General features: G+C 39.5%; 1 protein-coding gene and 1 non-coding gene across 3 annotated transcripts in view; both read left to right on the forward strand.

Annotated features, from left to right (window-relative positions):
* Nucleotides 1–15,350, forward strand: part of prkar2aa (protein kinase, cAMP-dependent, regulatory, type II, alpha A) — a 42,318-nt gene extending 26,968 nt beyond the window's left edge. For both annotated transcript variants that reach the window (XM_053317840.1, XM_053317841.1), the window contains exons 3-11: nucleotides 2,357–2,392; nucleotides 7,310–7,446; nucleotides 8,114–8,220; nucleotides 10,449–10,590; nucleotides 11,101–11,202; nucleotides 11,642–11,716; nucleotides 11,996–12,061; nucleotides 12,501–12,639; nucleotides 14,347–15,350. In XM_053317840.1, coding sequence (XP_053173815.1) covers nucleotides 2,357–2,392; nucleotides 7,310–7,446; nucleotides 8,114–8,220; nucleotides 10,449–10,590; nucleotides 11,101–11,202; nucleotides 11,642–11,716; nucleotides 11,996–12,061; nucleotides 12,501–12,639; nucleotides 14,347–14,471 — 929 coding nt within the window. In that variant the 3' untranslated portion in view covers nucleotides 14,472–15,350. The remainder of the gene's footprint in view (nucleotides 1–2,356; nucleotides 2,393–7,309; nucleotides 7,447–8,113; nucleotides 8,221–10,448; nucleotides 10,591–11,100; nucleotides 11,203–11,641; nucleotides 11,717–11,995; nucleotides 12,062–12,500; nucleotides 12,640–14,346) is intronic.
* Nucleotides 15,351–18,546: 3,196 nt separating this feature from the next.
* Nucleotides 18,547–18,660, forward strand: LOC128358054 (U5 spliceosomal RNA). The gene has a single exon (XR_008321269.1). It is a non-coding gene; the product is annotated as a U5 spliceosomal RNA (small nuclear RNA).
* Nucleotides 18,661–19,308: the final 648 nt, after the last annotated feature.

Genomic DNA, 19,308 nt, shown 5'->3' on the forward strand with positions numbered 1-19,308 from the left:
AATCAACCCGAGATGCGCAAGAGTCATCTCACCCCAAGGCCTCCCTGGTCCCTTCGTGGAGCCAGATCTGGGAGGACAGCTTGGAGGCAAGAGGCTGGCGTCATGGCCTGTACTCCTGAGGCTCAGTAAGTGGGGCAGCTGCAGTGAGGGCTTAACACCAGCAAGCAAAAGGAAGTGGTTCCCTCTGTATTACCCTGGATAAACAGAAATCAGATTTTTTAACAGCATAGGAGTATTTACACACTTACCTAAAGATTAAAAATGCATGAAACAACAAACATTTGTTTGAATTTGGTCCTGGAAGTTTTAACATGTAATACTTAGTTATGTTATGGTTAGGAGTAGATTGGGATTATGCTGCTAATCAGCTTAATAGTCTGATCAAGCATCCCTCTATACATGGAACATTCTGGATCAGGGCTGTCACTATTTCAAAATGTCAAGTTCGAATAAATTTGAAGCAACAAGTACTTTGTTCAAAATAATTCAAACTCAACTCATATACTGTAATGTGTCAGAGATCAGATTTAGTGTGATGTCCATTTGTCAGTGATCTTACCATTGAATGTAATCTTTATATTTTCCTATGTGGTGTCATCCAACTGCACTATGTATAAACTGCAGTGTGTCTCAAGGTTGTAGCGTTAATGTTGCTCCGCTCGTTCGGTTCCTCGGCTGCCTCACTTGTGTTGTAAGCTAGCTGGTAAATCCTCAGAATTGTTGTCATTGTAGAGTAAGGCAGCTGCTTTTTACACAGTTGACTAACAGCCTTATCTTTGTTGGTAATTTTGCCATTGACAGTATAGCCCCCGAAACTGTGCTGGATATTTCTATAGAACCATTATCATCATTATAGGACAATACATTTAGGTTTTATGCTATAAAGTCCTGGCTAATAAAAGTGTCTCTCAGTTGTTATATTTAGATCTCACGTTACTAATCAGCATATGAGCGCTTCTGGCCCAATGTAAGAGGCATGTGACGTTCTCATGAGGAAACACTGAAATAGATTAGTATCTTGACTAATATGTGAGTATCAAAGTGAATGGAAACACAGATGGCACAACGTTTAGGTTCTCAAGCTAAACAGTGCAAAAAGCAATTTAGTTTTTTTTTTTGTCCAGGAAGTATATGTAATTTTTCAATATAGGGGCCTGACCTAAATAAGAGGTCTGAAAGAGCCCTGTAAGTGACTTTTCACACGTATTTTACTCTATACACATGTAAATACTCATATTTTCTCTGTCTGTAGTCTCTTTTCTTACAAGTGAAGTTAGAGATCAGGCCAGCTATGCAACAGCTCTCCAGTTTCTACATTGAGACACTTAAGCAGGGCAGGTGCCTGCTGCCTTGAGTGCTCGAATGATGAATTTTAAAACAGAAAGACATCAAATGTGCCGTCCTGGTGGCTCAGGAACGCTAACAGTGTCCCAGCAGCATCTGTGCATCCAAACAGCGCGTTACAGCAGCCCCGAGGCCGGCTACACCGGAGGAGATAAATCTTCTTGTCAAGTCGAAACATAAACAAGCTGTGGACGTCTTTGTGCTGAACACAGAAAGCAGGAATAGTTGACACAGCCATCAAAAATCAAGAAGGGGCATCTGTTAACATTTGGGAAAAACTGTTGCTAAAAAGTTGCTGATTCAGACAGCCTAATTGATTATATTTAATGGGATGTGGAGTAATGTAGACACAGTGTAATGGATTTGATAACAACACAACAGAAATTACCCTGTCATTCTTTTCCTTTTCTCCTACATTATTAACTATGAGGGCTCTTATTAAGTTATTTGTTAATCTGCTCATATCTGTCTGGCTTCAGGCGATAATTGTGTGATTACTGCTGCCGAGTGTGATCATGTTTTTGTTTTATTAGTTTATAATTTGCAATTATCTTAAAATATTAGCATTTGTGTATGTGAGAGAGAGAGAGAGAGAGAGAGAGTGATGGAGAGAGAGAGAGAGAGGTTTGTAGCTGCTGCTCACAATAGCATTCATGTTTATGAAGAGAATATTTTTGCAACAGTTAAATGCAATTCTTTTTCTTCTTCCTCAGTTCGTATGTTTTTTTCCTGGTTAGATCTCTCTCAGTTTTACTACATGTCTCTCTCAGCGTGTCCTACTTTTTATCTCTTCACCTCTTGTTGCTGTTTGCTTGCTGTCATTCTGACTCACTCTCAGCCTTTTTGCCCCCCCCCCCCTTCTTCTTCTTTCTCTTCAATTATTGTTATGAACTCCGTCTGTTCAGTGCAGATAATGGCAATAAGGATTTCAAAGCAATTGCTAAATTGCATGAAATGTCATTATGTAAAAACAACTATGTTAATTTCTCCTTCTCTTTCTTTCTCTCTACAGCTCCACCACCCAGCAGATTCAACAGGAGAGTGTCAGGTGAGACATTTGAGTGTGTGTGTGTATGTGTTTGACGTCACGTCCTTTTAAGTGTAATTCAAACTGGGACGACATTGCATACATCAACGCCTAAGTGGCTCACCCGCAGCTTGTGTGTGTGTGTGTGTTATTGTGTGGCCAGAAGCTTTTGAGGCCAAGTGGTAGATTTACTGATGTGTGTCTGTCTCTGTCACTGATGTCAAACACTACTCGGGCAGTGTTTTGATAATGGGTGTATCTGCGTATGTCGTGCATGTGAAACACAGTATTAAGAAGCAGCACTGCAGTGTGTTTTTTTTTTGGTGGGTTTAGTGTGTCTGTGTTTCTGTTTATGGCCTTGTGTTGTACGGTGCTCTTGTTTTCTCACGCTCCGTTGTGCCCGTCTAGTGTTTACACATGAGTAATTGAATGTCGTCAACCGTCACAGAGCAGCGCACTTTGATTAGGCTGTGGGTGTGTCCACTGATGTTTATCTTTACCACTGTCCTATGGTCACTGACGACTCTCATCTGGAAAAGTCCTCGATTGTGTGCTGTAACATCAATTTGTACAGAGTCCCTTGTTGTTATAATGTGTTTTTAAAAAAAGTGGTTTAAAGTTTCTTTTGTAGATTAAAACATGTGAAAGACAAGCAGACGTTCTTTGTAGTGGTGATGTTTTTGAGACGTAATGATCCTTTTTGAGCCCTGAGGAGAACCAGTGTTAATATAACAACAAAGATGGAGCGTCACTGCTATGCTCATCATGTTACTACAAAGATTCTTTTACAGTGATGTTGAAAGAGATTCCCATTTGTAGTTTGTAAGTTGTACAAAGTTGTTTTCATTTGGAATTTGCTTTCATATTTTATGTCTGGTATTTTCTCAGACACAGATTTGGTCTTCTCCCAAAGGAAGAAGTCTTGTTAAAACTTGAAGGAAAAATCCACACCTGTTTTTATTTTTATTTTTTTTTCTTAAGTAAAGAGAAAAGGATCTCTGTGATGAGCTTTGCTTTTCAGGACAATTTCTTTTGGTGGTCAAGATGGAGAATATAAAATGTAATGATAACAATAATAAGCATATCTTTAAATATGTAAACCTCTGTTCATTATACTACAATTCAATACAACACTAGTCATTGACACTGTCAGAGAAGTGTTGACTCAGCTGGTGTGGGATTACATTGTAAGGTTAATTTTTGCTCTTCCCTACTGTGTGTCAACAGATGGTTTAATACAAAACCTTCAATAACTTCTGCTTAAAATGATGCAGCATAATTGAATCAACAGACAAAATAATATTCTTAACAAACTCAAAAAAATTAAGGGAACACTTAATGATCACAGTATAACACCAAGTCAGTTAAAGTCAGGGATATCAGTCTGTTCATTTAGGAAGCACAAATGGTTGTGAATCAATTGAATCTGCTTTGGTGCAAATGAAAGTGACAGTAGGTGTAATGGAGAGGCAAAACCAGACAACTCCCCCCAAAAAGGGGATGGTTTTACATGTGCTGGCCATAGACCACTGCTCTCCCTTATCCTTCCGGACTGATTCTCCTCTAGTTTGGTGTTCCGCTTGCTTCCTTGTCACTACTGGTAGCATGAGCCGCTACCTGCAGCCCAGTCAGGTTGCAGGTAGGTTTGCTGCGTATCCCAGCACAGTCTCAAGATCATGGAGGCGATACCAGAAGACCGGCCGTTACATGAGGAGAGCTGGACACGGTTGTAGAAGGGCTTCAACCCAGCAGCAGCACCGATGTCTGCTCCTTTTGTGTGAGGAGGAACAGAGGAGCATTGCCAGGGCCCTACAAAATGACCTCCATCAGGCTACTGGTGTGCATGTTCCTGACCAAACTGTTAGAAATAGACTCTATGAGAGTGGCATGAGGGTCCAACGTCCTCTAATGGAACTTGTGCTCACAGCCCAGCACCGTGGAGCTCGATTGGCGTTTGCCAGAAAACACCAGAATGAGCAGGTTCACACTGAACACATGTGACAGGCATGAATGAGTTTGGACACACCGTGGTAAACATTATGCTGCCTGTGACATCATCCAGTGTGACCAATTTGGCAGTGGGTCAGTGATGGTCTGGGGAGGCATATCCTTGGAAGGTCACACAGACCTCCATGTCATAGCCAACGGTACCCTGACTGCTGTTAGGTAACGGGATGAAATCCTCAGAGCAATTGTTAAACCTTACGCTGGTGCAGTGGATCCTGGGTTCCTCCCGGTGCGGGACAATGTTTGGTCTCATGTGGCCAGAGTATGTAGGCAGTTCCTGGATGATGAAGGCATTGATGCCACTGACTGGCCCTCACATTCCCCTGACCTAAATCCAATTGAGAACGTATGGGACGTTATGTCTCGGTGTATCCGCCGTCGCCAAATACTGCCATTGACTGTCCAGGAGCTCACAGATGCCCTGATCCAGGTCTGCAAAAAGATCCCCCAGGACACCATCCACTGACTCATCGGGAGCATGTCCAGACATTGTTGGGAGTGCATACAGGCATGTGGAGGCCAAACACAATAAGTGAGTCACGTGATTTGCTGTGATGAAATTCATGCAAAGGTGGATCAGCCTGTGATATTATTTTTGATTTTGAATCCAGCCCTCAATAGGTTGATGATTTTGCTTTCCATTGATGGCTGTTGCGTCATTTTGTTCTCAACAAATTATACAATGTACTTTAGTAAAGATTTTTAACTTGAATAATTTGCATTGTGTGATAAATGCAATGTGTGATGTAAGTGTTCCCCTAATGTTTTTGAGCGGTGTATATTTGGGTATTCTAATAGAACAGTCTACTAGATCCTTTTTATCTTAGGAAGTACATTTTCTATTGATAAAATGAACATTTTGTTTCAAATATGAACTAAATGTTTCATAATCAAAAGATTTTCTGATATTGAGTAAAGTAATTCAATATTAGAGTCAAGTCTTTCCTCTCATAACACATTTATTCTTTAATAAGCCCTTATTTGATTTCTTTGACAGTAATTCGAGATAGAGAAAGCATATGTCCGTGTCTAAAATAAAAATATCTAAAATCAGGCTAATCAAATATTTGCTCTTCTCCAAAAGCATATTGGGAAATGTAGAAAGATGAGACTGGTTAAGGGGAAAAACCCCGATAGTTCAACATTTTTTCTTAAAATTTACTAAAATAATGAATTTTTCTGTCAACTGACAAATCGATTAATCTATTAATTGTTGCACATGAGAGTATTTAAGCCAGGCTTCTGAAGTGGCATAGTTGAGATCCTGACCTGTAGGTGAAATCACTTGGGCTCAAGGTGTTGTCAGCATTACACTGGTGGTGGTTTGAATAAGTCCTTGAAACAAAAAAGCAGAAACTGGTTTTGGTGTTCTGATATTGGCATGACAAGTTGTCCAAATGTTATAATGGGCTGAACGTGTGATGGATCCTGATAAGATAACATAGGACAAATTGAGTAAGAATACTCACTTAGCAGTCTGAAAGTACACGAACACATGGCGCACCACACTGAGAATGGAGGAGTCAGCGATTTCTCACATGAGAGGCTGACGCTCGATCACATCCATTATTTATTTTAATTGGCTGAAAACGTGGGAGAAATTATGACTTGATTACATGTTTGCATCCAATGTGATCACACCGTCCTGTAACAACTGAACCAGGGCTTGTCGACAAAACATACATAGACGACTCACAAGCAGCTTGTTTATTGGCCGGTGTTTTGGTATCCTGTCATCTTGCCAAGGGTTGATAGAGCTTTTGGCAGCGTGAGAGAAACAAAACAAATCTGATTCCAGCAACTTAGGCTGAGCGTGATGAACCGGCCTGAATTCTCTGCTTTATCGGATCTTAAATGGTTTTCATACTGGTGGAAAAACACACAAAGCTGCACATGAGCAGCCCGGACAGGTTTGACTACAGCTTTTGGCTATCAAATGTCAGTATCTGTATCTTCACACTTATCAAACTCTTCAGTTTAGGTTTCTCAGCCCAAATGAGTAATGTCACATTGTGATTAACAGAGTGCTGAGACTTCTTTTTATTTGCTTCGTTATATTCACCTGCCTGATGGAGCTCAACTGAAGTAGTAAACACATTCACACTCCAGAGGTCACACTGTTCTAAACATGATTGGTATGAATGCTGAGAGATAACATGTTACACAGACACGCTAGCACTTCATGTGTTTTGTAATAAATGTCATGTGAGGGTTGGAGTGCGTCCCTACCGTGGAGGAAACCCAGATACAAACTGACATATTTGAAATGACCTTGTCAGTGTTTGTCACCCAGTGTGCTAACACATGTCGCTGTGTGTGTGTGTGTGTGTGTGTCATTTCCTCACTTCTGGGCTCCTTCAGTGTCCTGCAGTAACGATGTCCTCTGTTCACGTCTCCTGCAGGACGTCGGCTCATTTCTTGTTATACAATATCTTCCTTTTTGTGTGTGTGTGTGTGTGTGTGTGTGTGTGTGTGTGTGTGTGTGTGCTTGTGTAACAGTTTACCTTTCTCGTTTCTGTTTTCTTTGCACATCTGCTTGTGTGTTTTAACTTTTTGTGTGTTTAAAACATAACATGACTTTTTACACCTTCAGCGTCAAGACATGAATTAACTGTCACACTTAGACTGAATATTAAAACACATCGTCACACACATTAAAGTTGTCTTCACTGTGATGGATATCTTCAGGGGCAGCTTTTATATATACAAAGTCCAGTCAAGACAGGACAAGTTACTTTCTTTACACATACATAGTTTTTAACAGTGCTGAACTCTGGAGAAGATTAATTAAAATACTCATTCATTTTTATTTGTCGTTCTTTTTTAATTTCCATATAAAACTTTCTTGCTTGGATTGTTTGCTGTGTCTAATAGTGTGTGTGAATGTGTTACTACAGTGTGTAAACTAGGCTTTACATGTCTTCCTTCCAGTGTGTGCGGAGGCGTTCAACCCAGACGAAGACGACGATGACACGGAGCCCAGAGTGGTTCACCCGAAAACAGACGAACAGCGCTGCAGACTGCAGGAGGCCTGCCGAGACATCCTAATCTTCAAAACACTAGAACATGTAAATAAAACTTACAAACAGGAAGACAGGCATCCACACACACAGACACACACACAAGTGAAGTTATAGTATCCTGTGACACTGTGTTCTCATTGTGTGCTGGTTTTGTTGACTCAGTAAAACAAATCAGCTGAAATCTTTCTATATTTGGGAGTTACTAGCTGTCAAAACAAATCAAGTTGTCAAAAAGCAAATGTCATATGTCTGTGTGATGTTGCTGTTCTTGATTTGTCCACATTTGTTTTGGCTTAAAATTCATTTTTATTTTTAAAACCTATTTCTGTTTCCATTGTGGACCATGCAGCACTTGTTATTTACAATTATAAATCTGTCGTTTTGATGGACTCAAACCCGAGAGACGAGACTGAATCACTTATAAAGTGTCATGATATGGAAAAGATCCCCCCTCTCCTCCTCCTCCTCCCTGGACATATTTAACCTAGAATGGGAAACTGTGTCCAAACTTTTGACTGGCATTCCATTTTCTCCCACAGCTTTTCCTCTGGGATAATTAAGTTCTATCTCGTGCCCGTTTCAAAGCAGCACTCACATGGGCAATACGCCATTTTCAGCTGAACACAAATTACCACTCTTACACCTTGTTTCTCCTCCTTTTTTCGTGTCTGACGTACATCTTCTGCCCCCCACCCCCTCATACCCAATGCAGGAGCAGTTCTCAGAGGTGCTGGACGCCATGTTTGAGTTACGGGTTCAGCCCCAGGAGCACGTCATCGACCAGGGAGATGATGGAGACAACTTCTACGTCATAGAGAGGTAGGTGTCACACAAGACAACTTGGCTTCTGTTTGTTTTAATGAGCTTAGATGAAAGAAAGGGTCAATATAACCATGTTTTGCTGCTCAGGTACTGCATAAAACTGCTGTATACATATTTTGTGTTTGAAAAGTTGACCAGATAAAATGAGGAAAAGTCCCTTTATAGTGTTTGTGTAATAAATGGTGAGGGTATAAAAAAGGTGAAATAAAAACTAAAAAACAGTTTAATGTTGAGTTATTTTTGTTTTTTATACTTTTACTTTACTTTACCAACCCGAGTGGTTACTTAGCATAGAGAAAGAGTTCATGATGGCAGTTTTTAACCCCTGTTACCAAAGAGAGAACAGAGCTGCCAGTGTTTGGCTGGTGGCTGGTCTTTGTTTATCCCACCCTTGCCTCTATTCATTCTTGGCATATCAGTTCAGCACAGTTCAGTTCAGTTCCACTTGTTGTGTGCTATCTTCCCATCTGCATACACACTTTCTAACCCAGCGTGCTCGCTGTGCATGAGACATGCGATGACCTTTCAGAGCAGCACGCCTGCCTGGTCATATACAGTCCCGGGGTTTTCCCTGGCCTGTAAGAAAAAAATGTAGGTGTCCTAATGTCACCAGGAGGGTGGGGCATGAACGTGGACACACACAGAGATGGAGGGATAACTGGAAAAGCAAAAGAAAAGCAGGAAAGAAAACAGGACAAAGTTGGACATTGTGCAAGCAAACCCTGCATGATCTCAGTCCTGTTTTATATTTAAACTTTTTTTTATGTCATTGAACCACTTCTGTCTATCTCCTCTGTGTCCCTGTTATCCTGTTAGCCACCAACTTAACAGACATGGTTGTTTCTGCTGTCAGCTGACTGCAGAAGACTGAAAAGCACAACTATCATCCAAACATGTAGCTGGCCTGTGTGCTTCTTTAGAAGGAGAAAGTTTCACAAAGAAACCTAAACAAACCCACAGTGAAGCCTTGGAGGCAGGAAGTAAATTGAAATCACTCAGAAACCCTTTGGGACAAGAAGCATAAATATATAATGGAAAGGCTGATGTGTACAATTTGAGAAGAATAATTGTGGTCGTCAGTTCTGATTGGTTGAAACATGTTTAAAGCTGCCACCAAAGTTTAATTTGGATATATGGATATGATTCAATCAAATATCATCACTAGATTTTATACATGTGGTCTTTAACAAGCATCCAGAACTGCATTTCTTTCTTCTTTTCTCAATCACAGCTTTAGTGTTGCCTTTTTTCCCAACAAGGCCAAGATGGCTGTGTTAGTGTAAAATCACTGTGAAGCACGCCATCTGAGATCAACAGAAAAAAAAAGTTGATATTGAGATGTTGTATTTTCTGTCTTAGAGAGAGACAGGGCCTTAAAAATTACATAAGGCACTGCACAAGGATTGATTAGGTAGGTATTCACAGCTTTCACACCTGCTCAGTGCCGGTAATTAAGAGCAAACAGACCAGAATTTTAAACGGCGTGTTGATCGAGTTGCTTAACCGCCGACAACGTAAGTGATCATCGTCCCCATCGTCATGGTAATCCTAAGCGTTAACTAAGTTAATACGCCACCAGCGATGAGGGCTTTAGCTCCACTACGCAGCCAATGGAAGGACGGACTATCTCACAAAGTGACTGCTTAATCCTGCCGATCAACTACGCTGCAAATTACCTTCCCCAGGTTTAATCCCCATATATATAGAGAGAGAGAGAGTAGGGACAGCGGGACGGGGATACCAAGCTGCTCTGTTGAAGTAGTACCACACGCACAAACAAACACACACACAGTTTTAGATAAAGATAAAAATATTCTCAGAAGCTAAATTGCTCTCACCTTTTTATACTGCGTGTTCTTACAGTCAAGAACTTGCACATGTATGAAAAACATCTCTTTAAAAACCAACGCACACCATTATACACACCAGTGCACCCACACAAACACAGAGTAAATGATTCGCTTACCAAGTGTGCCAAACTGACAGGGAGCACTGTCCTCAGGCTACACTTAATGTGTAATTAGATGTCTATTTTAATGAGTCAGTAGGTCAATAAACAAAACACTGATCTCCTCTTTTGGCTCCGTTAAATTAATCGTTTTTTTTTTTTTTTCCTCTCCTTTTCTAATTGGATCTAATTCTCTTTTCTCATTCCCTGTTTGCTGTTTTTGTTTTTATCTTTCCTTAACACACTCTCTTCTTTCTCTCTTTCTCTTTCTCTCCAGGGGTGTGTTTGACATATTGGTAGCGGGAAAATGCGTGGGTCAGTATAACAATAAGGGCAGCTTCGGGGAGCTGGCACTCATGTACAACACGCCACGTGCTGCCACCATCAGCGCCACCCAGGACGGGGCACTATGGGGACTGGTAAGATTATACGATGAACACACAGACACAAACTGAAAAAAACAGAAGAAGAAGTATAGTAGATTTTAATGTGATGTAATGGTACTTGGTGAGTCTCAAAATAAACCCTTTTTTATAATCTGGAGTGTTTTAAATCATGAATGATCCAATTTGTCAACCAAATGTTTTCAGACACAATTTAAGGAGCACCACTTTTTTTTTTTTTTACGATGCTCTGTTAGCCTTTTACGATCAAAGTGTCACTTTTTCTTTTCTTTTTTTTAATGTAAAGCTCCATTCAGAATTATTTCCCTGTAATTGTCCTCCTAGAATGTGTTGTGAGCAGGTTTCTACCACACTGAATTGTGCTGCTCAGACATGTTAAGAATGGAGTTGGGTTATGTATGAATGGAGTTGATGCTTCACACTGCTGCAGCTCCTCCCTGTGGCCTAGCAGAGAACGACCAACAACAGCCACACAGTTTTTGTCAGGATCAGCTTTTAGGATTTACCCATGTTTGCCTCCCCTAGGATCGTGCCACATTTCGTAGACTCATTGTGAAGGCCAATGCCAAGAAGAGGAGGATGTACGAGGCTTTCATCGAGTCTGTGCCCTTACTCAAATCGCTGGAGGTGAGTTTAGCTGTAGAAAATCCTCTTACTGGCTCCAGCAATTATTGTCTCTTTCCCTTTACATCGCTATATATTGCAGAAACTTCAACTATGTCACTTGCAATCCTGTTAGTAGCCAGTTGATAATAAAAATGTGTTTTATAATGGAAAAAATGTTCTACTCTAATTAAGAAACTGTATATTTACTTAAGATGAAACACACATGTTCCATCCACACAATTTCTCCATGTGGCCTTTTTATACTTTTGCATCACCAAGCTTAAAATGTGCAAGACACAGCAGTGTGGCGAATGTTCAAGCTAAGAAGGAGCAGAGTAGATAAGATATGGAAGTTCGGGAGTTCACATGGCTGTCATCCGCATCTGTAGACAGTGAAACAATTCTCTCATTATTTCTCCTCCCTCATCCTCACCGTCTTCCATCTTCTATTTATGTCCAGGCAACAGAGAGGATGAAGATAGTGGATGTATTAGGAGCCAAGCAGTTCCCAGACGGTGAGCGCATCATTGTACAGGTAAGACCACTTATTTATTCTGTTTAACACTGGGAGAGCATGACTGCAATTGTTAGTTTAGTGTGTACACAGAAAGTATATCATTGAATTAAATATGTTATATAAAGGTATCAATAGCTTTAAGACTTGTGAAACTGATGTATTCTACTTAGTTGAAATCTTTTATTAACAAAGATAGGCTTTTGTTAATGGCCGAACACTTCTATGCTACATAACCAGCACAGCTCACATCTTTTCTTCCAGTGTATTAATAACTTGTCTGTTTCCTTGCGTCCTAAGGGAGACAAGGCTGACTGCTTCTACATCGTAGAATCTGGGGAGGTCAAGATCATGATGAAGAGTAAAGTAAGATATCTTCAGTTTTGTATTTTGCTACTCTGCATTTTGAATATAAGGACAGTAATCTCATGTGCATTCCTTAGAGACCTGTGTAGATAAATAAATCGCCCCTCCAGTTCTATTCTGCATTTTTCCAGCTATCGCCTCTCTCAGTATGCTAGAAATGCTTTGTTTCAGGAATATGCCCAATAGCTGATTGTATTCTGCTACCAGGTAGTGTCTGTGCAGAACATTTTGACAATGACAACCCACACTCCACAATTAAAAACCAACCCGAGTACAAAAAGGGATTCTTGGTTTTGCCTAGCAACAGCAGGAATAACAATTGTCTGCTCAGCTGCTGAGTGCCTCTAGCTAGGTGAGGGGGTGTGGTGGTGGTGATGGTGGGGTGACGAGACGCAAGTGCTTCCTAACCTTTAATACTCTCCTCTCTCCCACCCTTAAGACAAAGGCGGACCATGCAGACAACGCGGAGGTGGAGATAACACGCTGTAGCAGGGGTCAGTACTTTGGGGAGCTGGCCTTGGTCACTAACAAGCCCCGGGCCGCCTCCGCCTACGCAGTGGGCGTTGTCAAGTGTTTGGGTAAGATGAAATGCACTCCGACACACTCATTTAACGCCTTTGTCAGCATCAGCGTTCATGTCGATAATAAAAGTTTGATGTTGATTTAAAGTAGCTTTATTTCACCATTGTGGGGGGAATGTGATGTCTGCATTTAAACCCCTGTTTAATTATTATTATTATTATTATTATTATTATTTTTTTTTTAATTACACCACCTGTTTCTTTGCTTGTATAAGTTGGTGCTGTCTATGTGAAGAGTTTGCACAGCAATTCGGATGCGGAAGAAAAAACAGCAGGGAGAATTTAATAAAGCGATACTACAGAATCATTTAAAGATTTTTATGTATTATTATGGTGGAAGCCCAGTTTAATCATATAAATTTGAATGTCTTTTACACATTACACCACATTTTTCTCCGGGTTGGATCCAACTTGCATATTGATTTGTCTTGCGAGGCGGGCAAGTTTCCAACTCCTCCTTGTTTAAGAGCTCTGGGATTAAACAAAGCCATCATTTAAAGGGTTCAATAAATCCTCAGTGTATAGTTAAAGTTTATATGAAATTAAAAGCAGTTAATAAGCAATATTTAAACCACTCAACTCCACAACCCTGTCCGTGGCGTTCGTTTTCCTCTAATTGAACTATTACAAGCAGTCTGTCATGAGATATCAAGTGGTGTTTGAGTTTTGATTAATTCACTATTGGTGTGTGGCTCTTCATCCCGTCCACTCATTTTGTTGATTGAAGGCCGTTTGCTTATTATTTTGCTTTTAAAGCAGAGCTCTAATTCAGGGAGCACAGCGGATGAAAAGCTCTTCACTTCTGAAAATGAACAAAGGATTTTTAACAGCTGGTCACCTCTCCTCTCTCTGCTGTGATGCGTGTTTATTTTAATTTATTTTTTTACCTCCCATCATAGTTTTTATTCATTTATTGACCATTTCCTGTTTAGTGCACTAATTGTACATCACCTTATGTTGTACAGCTGCTCGTCTTTGAAGCCACACATGCTGAGAGATGAGGGGACGTCTCATTTTTTATTTTATTTATTCACTTATTTTTTTGAATGTAATGTCCAGTGTCTGGACTGTTGAGACTGAGCCTCTTGTGTCTCAAACACATTCATTCTGACTATCTCAATTGTGTATTTTCTGCTGTGAATGAGGACATCATGGCTTGGTGGGGGTCTGTTCTAAACCGGGGTACAAATCTATACACTCCTCACCACTCTTAATGTCATCGACCTCAAACCTTTCTCACAGGGGACAGTTTGGCATCTCAAAGCAGCAAAAGCATAGGTGCACTTAATAACAGCTGAATCCCATTTAGTTTCTCCAAATTCGTGATACTGATATAAACCATGAGGATTCACCATTGAATGGAACGGAGCTGTCATCAGTGTTATCAGTCCCACCAGCACTTTTCTTGCTATGACCAGGAGATTTTTTTATTATACACCCCCTCTGGGTGAGCTGAGTTTATACCATGTTGCATGGTTTGAAATCCTCAGGGACCAATCAGAATCTGTAGCCATAAAGGAGATGACACAGGGTCCTTTTTTCATGTGTTACTTTTATATTTATTAAACATTTTAGCCAATGACAATTCGCCCAATGGATTGTTTTAATTTGATGTGACATTAATACCTCAGCAACTGAGATGACTGTACACAGACACATCTAACACCTCTATCCCTCTCTCCTTCTTTTTCTTTCTCTCTGCAGTAATAGATGTGCAGGCGTTTGAGCGCCTCCTGGGCTCCTGTAAGGAGATCATGAAGAGGAACATCTCCCACTATGAGGAGCAGCTGGTGGCTCTATTCGGATCCAGCATGGACCTGAGAGACTGAGCCTCCCACACCACCCTCCGTGCCTTCTATTACACACACAAACACACAAACACGTGCGCACACACACAGACAAACAGACATATGTCCTCTCTAACATCATGCAGTGGTTATACAGACTCATAATAAGCTTCACACAAACCGTGCAAACAGGTGGGAAATTGTACTTGGCTCACCTGCAGGTACATAACCCCTCTTACAGTATATCACTTGCTCACAGACATACATGAACACACACACTCACACACACACACACACACACACACACACACACACACACACACACACTTACACCTATGTAGGCACTGAGAGACGCCCACTATTCTTAGTCTGATCACCCTTGTGCACATACTAGCTCAACACACTCCTTGATAAGCTCACTTAGTTAATACACACACACACACAGACACACACACAGACACAGACAGAGTTAGCTAAAGGCTACACACCTTGTTGCTTGAGCCAGCGTCAACCTCTCAGTATGAATGTCTTTGCTGCAGTGACCTTGGTATAGGACCAGCAGTGTAAGGACATAAAACACACACACAAACACATATGCGCACACTCCATAAATGTTTAAAAAAAGAAAACCCACACACCTCATGCTTCATATGTGCAGGCTTTGCATTCTCGTGAGCACTTAGACAACTCAAAGTTGTTCCAACAAGCCTCAGCCAAGGACACATCAACACACACACACACATACACCCCCACACACACACCCACATACACACATATACACATACCAGAACACACACACACACACACACACAGGGGTACAGATACAAATACTCAAAAACACATAGACCACCACATTTGCAAAAACGGACACATTGTGGTAAAATGGAGACGACAAACTTTAAAAATCTCTGAAAAGGAAAATGAATCAAAAATGCAAAAAAAGAGAGAAAAGTTTAAAGAAGACATAAGTTTTAGAAACATTTTATGAAGATAAAAAACAGAAGCTTTGATAAAATATTATTTAAATAAAAAAAGTGTTTCCTCTTTGGGAGGCCGGGGTGCAGAACTTTGTGAGCGCGCTCCATTTCTTCCTCTACTGTTGTTGATTGAGTTGAGTTAGTGCTGGTGATTATTGCAGTACCACAGAAGAAGCGGTGAAAACGATAACAACCCTACATTTCTGGGCCATTGTTATTCTATCATTGACGCCACACTTCAATGTATTGAATTAATTATTAATGTATTGTTATTATATATTCATTTATTATTTTTTGTTTTACTTTGACCAATTCTGATAAAAATTCACCATTCATCTCTGACATAATGTAAAAACGGAAAAAAAAATTCTAATAAAAACATTAGTGCTTATTTCTCCTTGATTATCCTTGAATGAGTTGTCCTGGATAAAAAAAAATGGAAAAAAATAAAGCAAACATTTTGTTAAGTTTGGTCTCTTTATTCATTTCAAGTCCAGCTGTGCTAAACCTCCTCCTAAATGTGATGAAAACCATTTTCTTGATGATTCAGCCATGCACTCACTCAAGGGATGGACAAAATAGCAAACACCTTGTAATACAACAGCCCTGTAGTAAATACACATTGTGTTAAACACATAATATACAGTTTTACAGACAGTTGGTGTAGATAACTGTTTTTACACAGGTACAGAGATGAGTCATGTGAGCAACACAGATCATTATTTTGTAAATCACCTCAAAATGCATACAATCAATCTTCCAGACTTTTGTAATGTGTTAGGGTTTAGTTTGAGTCTGTGGTCAGTGTTTGGGAGTAACAAGTTACTTGTAATAGTGTTGGGTAATTTAATTACAAAATTAATCTAACTGTAATCCATTACAGTCCCTGACAAAAAAAAGTGTAATTAAATTACAGTTACTCATGAAAACAGTGATTACAAAGGGGGTTACAGCTGATGTTAGAGCTTTAAGATTTTGCTTAGGAGGGTTTTTTCCTCATTTTTGAATATTTAACATGTTACTGAATACATATAGTGGTGTTTTTAATTCTTTGAAATCGAAATATATATATATATATATATATATATATTTTTTTTTTTGTCTTTTTAAAAAAAAATGTTTTGTAAATGAATCATGACATGGTCTTATTTGGAGCACAGATGGGTGTAAATGGTATCACAGTACCAATTAAACCCATGTCAGACTTTTGACTTTTTTCATAAAGTATCTTTATTTTATATTCCAAAATCTACATGAATGAATGAATACATTTTCAAATGAGACATACATCTTGCTTTATAAGAAATTATCTCCCTTATAAATCATGTCAGTATCCATGAGAAACACCTGAACATACATGTTGGTGGGTTTAATGGGTACATACATTTACCCTTACAGTTGAAAACATTTGTTAGAAAATTAGAAAAGTAATCAAATGTAATTTATTACGCTACTTTGATTAAGTAATTGAAATAGTTACATTACTTATTACATTTTAAATAGGGTAACTAGTAATCTGAATATTATTACGTTTCCCAAAGTAACCTTCCCAACCCTATTTAAGATACCAACAGGTCTATTTACTTTATGTAATACCACTCCTATCCGTAGGGTGGCAGTCGTGCTCTCACACAGCAGTGGGAGGATAAACTGCAACATACTCGTTGAATGGCAATATTTACGGTTAGAAACTGACCGTGGATCAGTGAGCAGCTGTCACCAGACGGCGTGATTGGCTGTGGGAGTAATTGAAGCTGACCGCGGATCAGCTGTCAGGCGGCTACACGAGCTCTGAGAGACGAGGATTTCGCCGGCGACCAACCGCCAGATTAAAAAAATGTAGGTAACGTAACCGTGAGGTTGAAACTACCGAAAATACTCATTTGTGTCCGGTAATCAAAAGTGAACACAGTCGGTATGAGTGTGTAATCTAAACTCTCCGCAGTGTTGCCCTCTTAAATTGCTGAAAACAAGCAAATGAGCTAGCTGAGTTAGCATGTGGTGGGGACTCCTGTCACTTGTGTAGTTTTACCTTACATGGAAGACAAGAAGGGAGGAGGGCAATAAGTCTTTAGAAAGTGGATCTTAACGCTTATCTGATGGTTTCACTTCATAAAGCAGCCCCACACTCCTAAAATAGTCTTAACGTGCCTCAGGGGAGATTTGCACTTTTTTCGTCATGAATACAAGTGACAAACTAGAAAGAAGTTTTAATGTCACGACAGTAAATTACAATAACACACATCTTCTCCCTTCTGCTGTTAATGTGAATGCATCTCATCATTGTCGAGGCTACAAGATAGTTTCATTTATATAGAGTGGAAGTGTCTCTTTTTTAGGAACTCTGCCTTTATTTCACCTGCCTATCCATCAATAGTTTATATATACTATAAAAGCTTTGGGCTTACTATATTTATAATGCGAACACAGTTACATCAACACAGATAGAGAACGCAAGGATTTGATTAGAAAAGTGATAAAAATCTGTCTTAAAAAATATATACTGTATGTAAACATAAAGTAATACTCTACTGTTGACCTACTGCGCATGTGCGGTGTTGATACCGCTTACAAAACGTCCCTGTTGCTGAATTAAATGTTTTATTTGCGGTATACACGATGAATATACCACATCATCTTGAAGTAAATCAGATTTAAGCGGATGGGGATAACCATAGACATACGTGGGGATATCTCTCTTGTACGTTCATCCTTTGGAGTGTTTATTGCGCATGCGTACGATTTGAGTCCTTAAAATGTAAAATGACTAGAAACATTCAATATCCTCTCTTCGTTTAAGTGTACTCCAATTACAAAGATTTCTTTAATGTCGAAAAGTCATTGTTTGTGCTAATTAAACAGTCTAACGTTATTGTAAAAAAAAAAATAGAGGCGTGGCTTTGGTCGCCATGTCCCCATAATGCATTGCGGTCGTGTATAAATTATAGTATATGTTAAACTATTTACATTTACAGCTCTCCTAAATTCATGTTATGGGGTTAGTGCAAAGTGTTAGGACGTAATGCTTCTGATGAATATATTAACTTAAATTATAGCATGTTAAACAAGTATTCCTGAACCATAATAGAGGATGGTAAGGCGGAGAATAGGCTCCGACACTTATTCTTCTTCTCGTCAGTACACTCTTGTTTCTCTTCAGATCGTATAAATCTTTCGCCTTTTACTAAAGATTTCCGTGGAGAGGAACACTAAGAGTTTCAATTAATTTTTTGATGCCCTGCGTATGTGGGGCTTCCTAATATGTTCAAAAATAATATGCTTCCTCTAAGAAGTGGGCTCGCTGATCAGTCAGCTGAAGGAGTTTCACTATCTGCCTGTGGAAAATGAAACATTATAATAACAGTGCTATAATGGGTGAATAAACATAGCGGGCAGTTAAATAGAACAGTATCAATAATAAAAATTGTGAAGAACAATATATAAGTAAGTACAAAAAGCAATGGTAAAGTTCGTAAGATAATTGTGACATCATTTACAAGAGTTATATTGATATTGAGTGGTAATGCACCGGCAATTATATTGTTATTGCACAGTTTAAAGTGAAAGAAAATATATATGTATATTACATATATATATTGCACAGTTGAATTGAAATTAGTAGTATACATGAAATACTAATACTGCACAACATTGGACATAATATACTTAGGATGTCATATCTATCATATCTAATACTATCAAACCATATCTCTATCGCGTCCTTTACACAGGAAATGCAGTTCAGTGAAGAGTTTTACATGCACGTCCAAACATTATATCAAAGAGATCTGAAATTAGAAAGTAGTGTAACCTACTATATCTCACTAATGTACCCAGGATCCTCAGTTCATACAGCTCTGAAGTGTAAAGGCTCATTTTGTGTCATGGGAGGAGGATAACTA

The sequence above is a fragment of the Scomber japonicus genome, chromosome 4, assembly GCF_027409825.1.
Source record: "Scomber japonicus isolate fScoJap1 chromosome 4, fScoJap1.pri, whole genome shotgun sequence".
NCBI lineage: Eukaryota > Metazoa > Chordata > Actinopteri > Scombriformes > Scombridae > Scomber > Scomber japonicus.